Here is a 12,566-nt window from a genome sequence, read left to right as displayed (position 1 = left end):
GAATTGACTCTATATAACTTGTGAGCTTTCACTTTTATATACTTGGTTTATCTGATGATTTGTGTGTTTTTTTAATTTGTTTTTTAAGACAGATATCAATTTGTTGTTCCACTTATTGATGCATTCATTGGTTGACTCTTTTTTTAAATTTAAATCCTTTATTGTTTAAAGTATTACATAAGTCTCCTTTTTCCTCCATTGACCTCTCCCCACCCACACCCACCCCCCAGGCACATGCCCTTACCTCTCCCCCATCTGTGTCCATTGGTTATGCTCATATGCATGCATACAAGTCCTTGGGTTGATCTCTCCACCCCCTCACCCCTACCTCCCCTCATAGGTTGGACGGTCTGTTCGATGCTTCAATGACTCTGGTTCTATTTTTATTCACCAGTTTATGTTGTTCATTATATTCCACAACTGAGTGACATCATGTGATATTAATCTTTCTCTGACTGGCTTATTTCACTTAGCATAATGCTCTCCGGGTCCATCCATGCTGTAGCAAATGGTAAGAATTCCTTCTTTTTTACAGCAGCCTATAATTCCATTGTGTAGATATACCACAGTTTTCTAATCCACTCATCTGCTGATGGGCACTTAGGCTGTTTCCAATTCTTAGCTATTGTAAATTGTGCTGCTATGAACATAGGGGTGCGTATATGCTTTCTGATTGGTGTTTATTTTCTTGGGATATATTCCTACAAGTGGGATTACTGGGTCAAATGGAAGATCCCTCTTTAATTTTTTGAGGAAACACTATATTGTTTTCTACAGTGGCTGCACCAGTCTGCATTCCCACCAGCAGTGCAAGAGGGTTCCTTTTTCACCACATCCTCACTAGCACTTGTCTTTTGTTGATTTGTTGTTGATAGCCATTCTGACAGGTGTGAGATGGTAGCTCATTGTTGTTTTGATCTGTATCTCTCGGATGATTAGTGACTTTCAGCAGGTTTTCATATGTCTCTTGGCCTTCTGTGTGTCTTCTTTCGAAAACTGTCTATTTAGGTCATTTGCCCATTTTTTGATTGGGTTGTTTATCTTCCTTTTGTTAAGTGGTATGAGTTACCTGTAAATTTTGGAGATTAAACCCTTATCGGAGATAACATTGGCAAATATGTTCTCCCATGCAGTGGGCTTTCTTGTTGTTTTGTTGATGGTTTCTTTTGCTGTGCAGAAGCTTTTTATTTTGATGTAGTCACATTTGCTTATTTTCTCCTTAGTTTCCATTGCCCTAGGAGCTGTATCGGTGAAGATATTGCTTTGGCATATGTCTGAGATTTTGCTGCCTGTGGATTCCTCTAATATTTTTATGGTTTATTTAAGTCCTTTATCCATTTTGAGTTTATTTTTGTGTATGGTGTAAGTTGGTGCTCTCGTTTCATTTTTTTGCATGTATCTTTCCAATTTTCTCAACACCATTTATTGAACAGACTGTCTTTACTCCATTGTATGCTCTTGCCTCTTTTATCAAATATTAATTGAGCATAATGGCTTGGGTTGATCTCTCAGTTCTTTGTTCTGTTCCATTGGTCTATATTTCTGTTCTTGTGCCAGTACCAGGCAGTTTTGAGAACAGTGGCTTGTAGTATAGCTTGATATCTGGTTTGTGATCCCTCCAAATTTGTTCTTCTTTCTCAGGATTGCTGTGGCTATTTGGGGTCTTTTTTTAATTCCATGTGAATTTTTGGAGAGTTTGTTCTAGGTCTTTGAAGTATGCCGTTGGTATTTTAATGTGGATTACATTGAATCTATAGATTGCTTTGAGTTATATGAACATTTTAATGATGTTGATTCTACCAGTTCATGAACATGGTATGTTGTTCCATTTGTTTATGTCTTCCTTGATCTCTTTTTTCAGTGTCCTATAATTTTCTGAGTTACAGGTCCTTTACCTCCTTGGTTAAGTTTAATCCTAGGTATCTTAAATTTTTTGTTGCAATGGTAAATGGGATTGTGTTTTTTTTTAGTTTCTGTTTCTATGAGTTCATTATTGGTGTATAAAAAAGCCATAGATTTCTGGGTGTTAATTTTGTATCTTGCTACTTTGCTGAATTCATTTATTAGTTCTAATAGTTTTTTGATGAAGTCTTTAGGGTTTTCTATGTACAATATCATGTAATCTGTAAATAATGACAATTTTACTTCTTTTTCAATTTGGATGCCTTTTATTTCTTCTTCTTCTTGTATGTGCCCTGACCAGAAATCCAACCCCCAATCTTGGCACATGGGGGCAACACTCCAACCAATTGAGATACCCAGGTCAGGGCTGATTTGTGCTTTTGATATTAAAAGGAATGTATTGTATGTTTGCATAACTCTACCTAAATAACATCCTAAGATGTGTTAATATGATCTTAAAACCAAGTTAACTGTAATATAGAGAAATCAAAATATTAAGGAAATATTTTGCTTCCAACTAATTTAGACTGTAAAGCATAATACCAAATGGAATTTTTTAAATCCTGTGCTTAAGATTGCAAAATATGCCCTTATCAAAGTTGAAAAAATATCTGCATAGACTGCAAAGAACTAAAATAAACTGTGGGCTTAGATTTACTGAGTTAGAACTATGTCCTTAATATTAAACAGTAATGTAATTACTCTGCAAATAATGTAATTCTTTATAATTAATTGCTTCAGGTATAAAAAGAACATATAATTCCCTATTCTAAGTCACCTTGAAACATGGGTGATAATTTATCACACCTTAAGCCCTTATGCAAATATACTCTCATTACATTTTTCTTGTCATGACACTATGAAACTGAGTGTAAAATATCATTTGATAAGAGTATTTTAATACATATAATGACCTTTTAAATCCACTTTATAGAATAACTGTACTTACTCTGCTATTTATTTTAGCAAGTCAGTGGGCTGTTACAGACATGTGCTCTCTCTGAATAATTATGTAACTTTTATAATAAAAAAAGCTAGGAATATGACAGTGATTTCACCATACACAAAATGAGAAACCTATCAACATTGTTCAGGAACAATTAAGAGCACAAGAAATATGTGAAATGAAATTTAAAAGAAGCTGAGCAATCAATAACTGTCATGTAAAATCACTCTCTCTTTCTCATAAAATCGATTTACCTTTGGCGAACCAGTTGGGCTGCTACATGGAGAACGAACGATGCCTTTCTGAATCAGATCCAGGCGGGGAGGCACGGGCGGCAGGCTGAGATGTGGGATCTGCAAAGGGTCCTGTTGGGGCTTTCTTCTCTGTGCAAGGGGAGATGACCCTGGTGAGGTGACTGGTGAATTCTGCCTATCAGCACACTAGAATTAAAAATATATAACAAAGCTGTTTATCTGATGTGTAAAGTGAATGCTTTTCATAAGGAAGACATTTGGCTTTGAGAAGGTGTCTGCCATTGAACATCTGCTGAAATAACTCACTTAGTTAACTCTGATTAATAGATGGAAAGAGCTCACACTGTCCCTCAAGGGTGCTATTATATAAAGAATAAATGGACAAGTTTCTCCTACATATTGCAGAAAGGGCCTGAGAAAAAAAGAACAGCAAAAGCATAGTTTAAAAACAATTGAATGCAGACATTATTCTAGAGGAAAGGAGAAACATTCAATGCAGTAATACACATTGTTCTTGGTTATCTGTATTATAGAATTTTCTTTGGTCTTTGATTTATAGCACATTCTAGAACTTAGAAACCATTTCATTCCATATAAAATATGTATGTATCCAGTGTGTAGTCTACTTTCCTACAAACCAATTAAATCAGGCAGGGTTTTAAAAAATTGTGTATTTAAAATAAACAGGTTTAAGCCCAAGTATTTTCTTCCCCAACCTTCATATGGAAAAGGAAATTTAAAGTTCAATGTTATTTTTTTTTAAATAGATTAACTAAATCTATAAAAGTCTGTGCTTCTGCTAAAAAATAATATATTTCTATGCCACTATGGGTTTTCCATATTGTCTGGTAGATAGCATCAAAAAGCCAATAACAAGTACTTCTATTTCTATGTATATTACCCTTTCTGCTTTGGAAGTTGTTTTTGTTAATGTGAAATAACCTGATTGCTACTTGGTACAAAAGCCATACTAATTAATCAAGTGGCCTCACCAGGACAAACAACAATCTGTTCTGATATATTAGGCAGTTTCCTTTTTAAGGCTGTTAACTAGCTTGTTGGAGATCTAGGCTTAATTTTTACACTCTCTGCGTCAACCTAGCATGCTTTGATATTCACCTGTTTCCTAATATTAGTATTTATAAAGAGTTTAAGCTTGTTGTTAAGCCATTTCTCCTCTAGCATTTCTCACCTTTAGAATAGTAGTCAATGTCAAAAATTGACAATTTAATTCAAAATCTAGTGACATTGAGGAAGATTTAGCCGTTCTGTCTTTATCTAACTGAGATGGGATGACAAATTTGTGTTCATATCCACACTTAGTTACATTATGTAAAAATTTCTTTCTAACTCACTATAATTGGGTTTTATCTTATATTTTTCTCATGATTAGACAGGGGTTGTTGGTTTGATAAAAAAGACAACAGAGGTAAAGTAACATTTTAACCACTTCATGTCAAGGGTCCACACTATCGATAGGATTGATCAGTACTGATATTGATCTTGATTATCTGGCTGATGTATTAACTGTCAGTGTTTCTTCACTGTAAACTATAAAGTTACTCTGTTTTCTCCCCCTTTCCCTACTGTACTCTTTGCAAGAAAGTCATTATGCACAGACCACACTCAAGGAGTGGGGTGTTTTGTTCCCCCTTGTGAAGGTTTTTAAATAAATTTGAGTGGCTAAACAGAAGACCATACCTCAGATATGCCAGAATACTGTCATGACATTACTAAAACCTCAAGTCTTTGTCTCTTTCAATTAATGCCAAATAATATTTAAAAGGTTAATACATTTAGACATAACTTCATGACAATTTTAAGAACCTTTTCTTTTTAGCAATTTCAAGATTCTCTTTATATCTCTTACCTGTGATAAGAAAATTTCTTCAATTGTTATTAAATTGAAAGAGAAAATAGTAGAAACTTTATAGTTATAAACTGATTTTAATGCAGTCAGTGATTCTTAACAAAATAACAATTCTACCCATAAGGTCATTGGGCCTTACATGGTCATGAACTTGAACCTTATGGAATTAAAGCTATCAAATAATGATCACAGAACAAAAATAATTCCTGATGTAAAAATATGTGCATCATATGTCATAGCATTTCAGATCAGGAGATGTCACTGCCAGCTAATTCTCCACAATTCCCTTTAAGATAAATTACATTCTCTGAAAACTAGCAATAAAACTAACTGATAAAAATACTTTGTTGATCTGGTTATTCTCCTTTACAAAAAACAAAACAAAAAACAAACTCAAGAAGCAAGCAATTTACACAATTCCTACCCCAATTTATTCCTATCCCAAGCAACATACAATTGCACTTCACTAATTTAGTTATTTGCAGATAAATTTTTCAGTGCTAGGTGCACACACTGCTAAGGCTACTGAGCAAGACATATGCTCCTCCAAGCACTTTCCTTCTACCACTATCTTCCCGCTTCCCTCATTACCTGAAACAGTTCATTACCATCAGAACTTGACTTCCACTTTAATTGATAATATTTAAACAATTACCAAATTCCTGGTATGTTTAAATAATGGGGTGGATTTTATTGGAAATGGATGAATTATTAGACATGGCAAGGGTATAATGAAAAGTCGATGAGACAGACATCCAAACCGATGTGTGTGGTGCAGCAACAACCTTGAACTTGTAGATATTTCCAGACAAGCACACTGTCTTACAGCTATGATTGTAATTGGAAGCAGACCTCGCTTAGCACAATTCATATTATATTCTAAAAATGATTATGGACTGTCCTGAAGAATTAATTCATTTTGAAGCATTACAGTACCAGTAAGTTGGCTGAGGTAAAAGAATTTTGTGGAGAACAGATCTGTATGTAGAGGGACAAGAATGTTTTATCTTTATTGATTATGTGGATTAAATTCACCATAACTTATTCATTTTACCAAGTTCTCCTAAAGCATAGTAGATAATTTAGCAATGCCCTTTAGATAATAATGCATTATTCTTTGCTGAACACAGTTATCTCTATAAACAATTCTGCAATTAGAGGATTGAGTCTTTGCATCAACTTTTATTGCTGGTAAAATTCAATGCTAACTATGAACATTTCTAAAAATTTTTAGTAGTTGGTCACATAAAAGGTCATTTTTAATTTATTTGAATAATTACCATTTTTATTTCCTTCCTACTTGAAAGTCTAAGAAACAAAGAAGCCTAACACAATGCTTCACACCCCAGCTCATAAATAAATGTTTAGATAAGACATTAAAAATTCATGACATCAAACTTACCAGTCCAACTTACAGAAAAGAAAGGAAAGCAAAATAGAGAAGCAAAATAGATTGATTTAATGTAGATCCAAATTATTTCTTCTTTAAACTATGCCTGTATCTATATAATATTTGAACATTCAATAGTCAATTGTAAAGAACTTTAATCTTTAAAGTATCATAATTTCCTTGTTATCGGTAGTCATCAGGAGTGACAAAGGGATATATCCAGTCATCTTTAGTCTACTGATTCTATTATTCTCTTCATAGATTCCACAAACATTCCTCTTAGCCCTTCACTCTGCCTTCTTCTTCCATAGATCACTTAAGTCATTTATCTTTCTCTACTTCTGATAGGTGATAAAGGGAGTTTGGGGGGATAAACAACAACGAACAACAATACTGGAATCCATCCTCAGGTTTAAATTCTAAGATTGTGCTAATTTAATCACCTCTTACTGATTTGTCCTGTATTCATTAGAATAATTACTGTTTCTTATGCACCTCTTACTGATTTGTCTTGTATTCCTCAGAATAACTTCTATTTCTTATTCTGTCTAGAAATACAGATTTAAAATATTTACCTAAAACATCTTGAGGAGAGAACAGGAAAATTTTATTTAAATATTGAATAATAAAAGGTAAGCATTTTGTTGATAGGGATATACTTGATTGGAATGTGAATTTCAAGTGTAGCTGTCAAGATAAAGGTCTCAAGCCAACTGATTATAAAGAATAAGATTTTTTTAAGAAAACCACATGACCACATAATTAAATGTATAATCTGACTTCATTTGCACATATTTCCTATATGTAAGATTTAAATTTCAGCTAAGACTTTAAATGCCATGCAAAAATCACTGCCTACTGCTATGGTTTCTGGTGGATTACAGAATAAGGTTAATTTATTTTGTGGATACTTTATGAATTAATAAAATTAAATGAAATATGATAAAATACGCTGCTATAAAACATTTAACCTTTGTTTGGATGATATAGTTAGGAACACTGACTATTTTTGATATAGAAGTGACAGATGCAATCTATTATACATCCAGTCAAAGTCTGCCCATTTTCACTGTGAGAAGATAACTCTATTAGAGATATCTTTAAACAAAATGTTCTCACTCTTCCCATTTCCTTTTTTGTCCTCCACAATTCCTCTCACTACCAGGCCTAAACAAAGCAACAGTGACAAAATCAAATATCTAAACAAATGGATTATTTCCAGACTAAATACTTACAAGGCATTCAAAAGTCAAACAGAAATGCTGCTTGGATTATTTGCTATTATTAACACTGACCAATAGCACAAAAATGAAGAAAAGTAGTTTAAGAGCAAGAGTAGGTTCATGAGTTTAGGAGAATGTATGTTGTCAAACATTTTACTATAATAAATGTTTTCTTGGTTTGGGCATTCTACTCCTGACTTTTCAATTGTGTTTTATTTCATTTTTTTCTCCTCATTATTTAGAACATTCTTCATTAAGGCATTCTTAAAAGGATCCTGTCCTTTTTGCCACTGCCTTAAGTGAATTCCTTTCTTTGTTACTCCTTCATCTTTAGCTATCCACTTTATTAAGATAACAAAATAGAAAACTATGCAAAAGTTAACCAGTAAAACATAGGAAATAGGATGTGGACAGAATTTATTGCACAATATTAAAATTCATTTATATAGAGGTAACTGCAAGATTTGGGAAGAATGGAGCTATGACTTCAAATCACCGGATAGCTGATTTGTATAATTCTATTCCTTTATCTTGATTTTGTGTAACATTTTTTTTTCTAGTAATATATTTGCTTTTAGAACTTCAGAATAGGTCTTTTTTTTTTTTTTCAACTCCTTTCAAAATACAAAAGTTGGGCACCTGCATACCAGCATATGAGTCTAAGAATTTTTCACAAGTTTTTTAACACTAGTAGCTGATGAGTACCTCTTTAACAAACTGGAATCCTGGAGCTCTAGAGATTTAAAGACCACATTTGATTCTTGTATGTCTACCTACTCACCAACTATTCCCAGGCCTTCGCTTCCTGAAATGCATAAATGCTATTCTTTATTTCTCTGACAAAATTTACAGAATTCTTTAGCACTTAGAATGGGATGCTAATGACTACCATAGTGAATAGAGAGATCCGAATTTATAATTTTAACAGAAAATTCTGATAGAAAAGGTCCAAAAAGTAAAGTAGTCAAAAGCCTGTCTCAGCATGCTCAGCAATTACCAATAATAATCAGGGACTCACTCTATTTTAGTCACTTCATTTTATCCATACCTTTTTTTTAAGAGTGACTTTTTATAAAAGCTTTAATAAGATCTATTATAATGGAAATGGAAAAACATTTGTTAAGAGACTTCAAACCCAGGCAAGATATTATTAAAAACAGGACAAGAGAAAACCTCTCCAGTTACTACTAAGATGGGATTTCTGACAATCTAGGAGATAATCAAAGTCAATTTTATAATATTTCTAACAAGATTTTTATTTAATTAATTTTCATATCTGAACAAGATAGATACGCATATTATACAAATGATGAGGAGGGCTCTTAGAGGCTCACCGTTTCCCTCTAAATGCATGAAAATTAATGAAGGGCACTTATAAAAATTTTATCACAAAAATATAATGTTCTAAGTGTATTTTCCTTTCTATTAACTATTGTATTCCTTCTTCTTTATATTAATTTGTGAACATAACACAGTCTAAAGTCTTTAAAAAATCATCTATACAGAATGTTATTCAGAAGGTAACCATTAGAAAAACATTTACACACACACGTTATTTATAGGATAATTATAAATGATTTATGTTCATACATTTTGTAGTATCTGTACCACTGTTCCTTTAAAATAATAAACAAAAGCTTATATGAGGAATGTAGTACATTAGCAATAGAATCCTTTCCTGCTTATTCAGTCATATTTCCAGAAGCCTCAATCTATAGGAATTCAAGGAGAAACTCAAAGTGAAAAAGAAAAGTTCTACCAACTTGATCTACAGATTCAGTGCATCCCCAGTCAAAATCCCAGCAAGTTATTTTGTGGTTATCATAAAACTGATTCTAAAGTTCCGATATTGAAAGAGAAGAACAAAGCTATAGTAATGACACTACCTGACATCAAGACTTACTATAACTACAGTAATCAAGCATGTGTGCTATTGGCAAAGAATAGCCAACTTCATCAATGCAATATAACATAGTGCCTAGAAATAGACTCACATAAATAGTCAACTGATATTTGATAAAGGAGCAAATATAATACAATGGAGTGGAAATAGTCTTTCAATAAATAGTGCTGAAAACAACTGGACATCCCCATGCAAAAAAAAAAAAAAGAATCTAGATACAGACCATACACTCTGACAAAAATTAATTCAACATGGATTACAAACCTGATGCAAAATCAGCAAACTCCTAAAAGAAAACAAGAAAAATATAGATGGCTCTAGGTTTGGTTGGATCACTTTTTTAATACAACGAAGGTATGATCCATGAGAGAAATAATTGAAAATCTGGGCATCATTAACATTAAAAATGTCTGCTCTTGAAAGACACAATCAAGAAAAGGACAAGCCACAGATTAGAAGAAAAAAAATATATAAGACACATATGATAAAAGGACTTTTATTCAAAATATACAAAGAACTCTTAAAACTCAACAATTAAGAAAACTAACAATTGTACTAAAAAGAGGGCCAACAGCCTTAACAGAAACCTCACAAAGATATAGAGATGGCAAATAAACATATGAAAATATGCTGCACAGCATATGTCATGAAGGAAATATAAATTAAAACAACAATGAGCCGATACCGGTTTGGCTCAGTGGATACAGTGTCGGCCTGCGGACTCAAGGGTCCCAGGTTCGATTCCGGTCAAGGGCATGTACCTTGGTTGCGGGCACATCCCCAGTAGGGGGTGTGCAAGAGGCAGCTGATCGATGTTTCTCTCTCATCGATGTTTCTAACTCTCTATCCCTCTCTCTTCCTCTCTGTAAAAAATCAATTAAAAATAAATAAATTAAAACAACAATGAGATAACACTGTACACCTTTTTGAATGGCCAAAACCCCAACCACTGACAACGCCAAATGATGATGAGGATGTCAAGGAACAAGAACACTTATTCATTGGTAGTGGAAATGCAAAACAGTACAAACACTTTAGAAGACAGTTTGGTGGTTTCTTACAAACTAAACATACTCTTACCGTATAATACAGTAATCATACTCTTTGGTATTTGCCCTAAGGAGTTGAATACTTTTGTCCACACAAAAACCTGAACACAGATATTCATCGCAATTACTCTTAATTGCCAAAACTTGGCAGCATCCAAGATACCCTTCAGTAGATAAATGAATAAATAAAATGTGCTACATCGAAACAATGGAAACTTACCTAGTACTAAAATGTCAAGCCATTAAGAGACATGGAAGAATCTTACTGCATATTACTACAGAAAAAAACCAATCTGAGAAGGCTATGTACATACAATTCAAACTATATGACGTTCTGGAAAAGACAAAACTAGGGAGACAGTAAAAAGATTAATGGTTAAAAAAATAAGACTAATGGTTGCTGGGGAGTGGGGTGAGGGAGATGAACAGGCAGAACACTGAAGATTTTTAGGGCAGGGAAAATTCTCTGCATGAAACTAACAGTGGATATGTATCACTATACATTTGTCCAAACTCAGAATGAACAGCCCCCAAAATGAACCCTACATTTGTCCAAACTCATAGAATGAACAACTCCCAAAGTGAACCCTAATATAAACTACGGACTTTGGATGGCAATGAGGTGCCAACAGAGGTTTGTCAATTATAACAAATGTACCACTTTGGTGGGGGATGTTAATAATGGGGCAGGTTATGCATGTGTGGGAGCAGGGGGTGTATGAGAAATCTTTGTAGGGCTCCCTCAATTTTACTGATCCAAAAGCTCTAAAACAGCTCTGAAAGTCTTTTCTTTTTAGTTCAATCTTTTTTTTTTTTTAATTTTTTAAATTTACTGGGTGACATTGGTCAACATGAACAAACAGGTTTCAGGTGTGGGTTTCTTTGTTACAAGATATGTCTATTGCACTGTGTGCCCACTACCCAAAGTCAAGTCTCCTGTCACAATATATTAGGACTCCCTTCTCCCTGCACCCTTTCTGCTGGCAACCACCACACCGCTGTTTGTGAAAGTCTTAAAATAAAAGCAACACAAAGCAAAACAACCACCACCAACAAAAAAGCCCTCTAACAAGAGGGAGGGAGGAATTGTGCTGCTTTTCTCCCTGTAGGAAGGAAATGTAGGTAGGCACCTTCCTACTTTTACTAAGAACATGGATGTGTGTTTGTGTAAAGTGATGTTCACTATTTTAAGTTATTATTCATGTTCCACTAATAACTTCTGGAAATTTTTAGATACCACAATTAGAAGCAATGAAGAACAGGAAAACTGAAGCATACTTGGAGAAATAGTGATTGGATTAAAGAGCTGACTTCTCTTTGAGGTTTGACAGGGAGGCAGTCAATAAAACTGCCAACAGAGTCTACTTTAAAGAAGTGCAAACAGCCTCACAAGTAGAATAACCCCAAGGGCACAGTTTCATTAAAATGTGAAACACTGTTAACTATACAGAGTTATACTGCTTCTCCTTGAAGCACCTTTTATGAGAAGGATGTAATCTCCAGGTTCCATAACCTTGAACATTCTTTAAAGTTTCACATTTTACTTTAAACATTTCTATGAATTTTGAATCCTGATACAAATATATGTGATTTTAATTTAAATATATGGTTCCCCTCTTTTCGTGCAACCTCCCCTTAAATCTTGTAGCAAAATGTAAGCTTTGAGAAGTATGTCATGTTGATTGTAATGGCTTCTTATGCCCTTTGGTTCACTTAGCTGCATAACCAATTTTGAGCAGTCAGGGAAAGGTGACATGTAATTCAGAAATATTTCCATAAAAATAGCTGAAAAACAAGAACATCCTGAGAATTAAAGGAATAAACTTCAGTCACTGAAAAATGCTCTTATGTGAAACACCTATTTGCTCCAAAATACCAGGCACAGCTGGTTTTATTAAGCAATTACTATCGAGTTACTACTTTAGAGAATACTTAATCATTTCAATTTACGTATGTAGAAAATAAAATTCGTAAGCTCATGCAAATTATTCAGTCCTTAAAATGTAGTCTCAGCTGACATGTTGGCAAC

At 33.8% G+C, this 12,566-nt stretch overlaps 1 protein-coding gene across 9 annotated transcripts in view; it reads right to left on the bottom strand.

Moving 5' to 3' along the window:
• Nucleotides 1-12,566, bottom strand: part of CBLB (Cbl proto-oncogene B) — a 238,865-nt gene that overhangs the window by 60,243 nt on the left and 166,056 nt on the right. For 8 of the 9 annotated variants that reach the window (XM_054714013.1, XM_054714016.1, XM_054714020.1 and 5 more), the window contains one exon: nucleotides 3,103-3,288. The exons of the other annotated variant lie outside the window; for it this stretch is intronic. In XM_054714013.1, coding sequence (XP_054569988.1) covers nucleotides 3,103-3,288 — 186 coding nt within the window. The remainder of the gene's footprint in view (nucleotides 1-3,102; nucleotides 3,289-12,566) is intronic. 9 annotated transcript variants of the gene reach the window in all.

The sequence above is a fragment of the Eptesicus fuscus genome, chromosome 3 (genome assembly GCF_027574615.1).
Source record: "Eptesicus fuscus isolate TK198812 chromosome 3, DD_ASM_mEF_20220401, whole genome shotgun sequence".
Taxonomy (NCBI): domain Eukaryota; kingdom Metazoa; phylum Chordata; class Mammalia; order Chiroptera; family Vespertilionidae; genus Eptesicus; species Eptesicus fuscus.
Note: the sequence above shows the minus strand (reverse complement) of the source record. Positions and strands in the feature narration are given on the sequence as shown.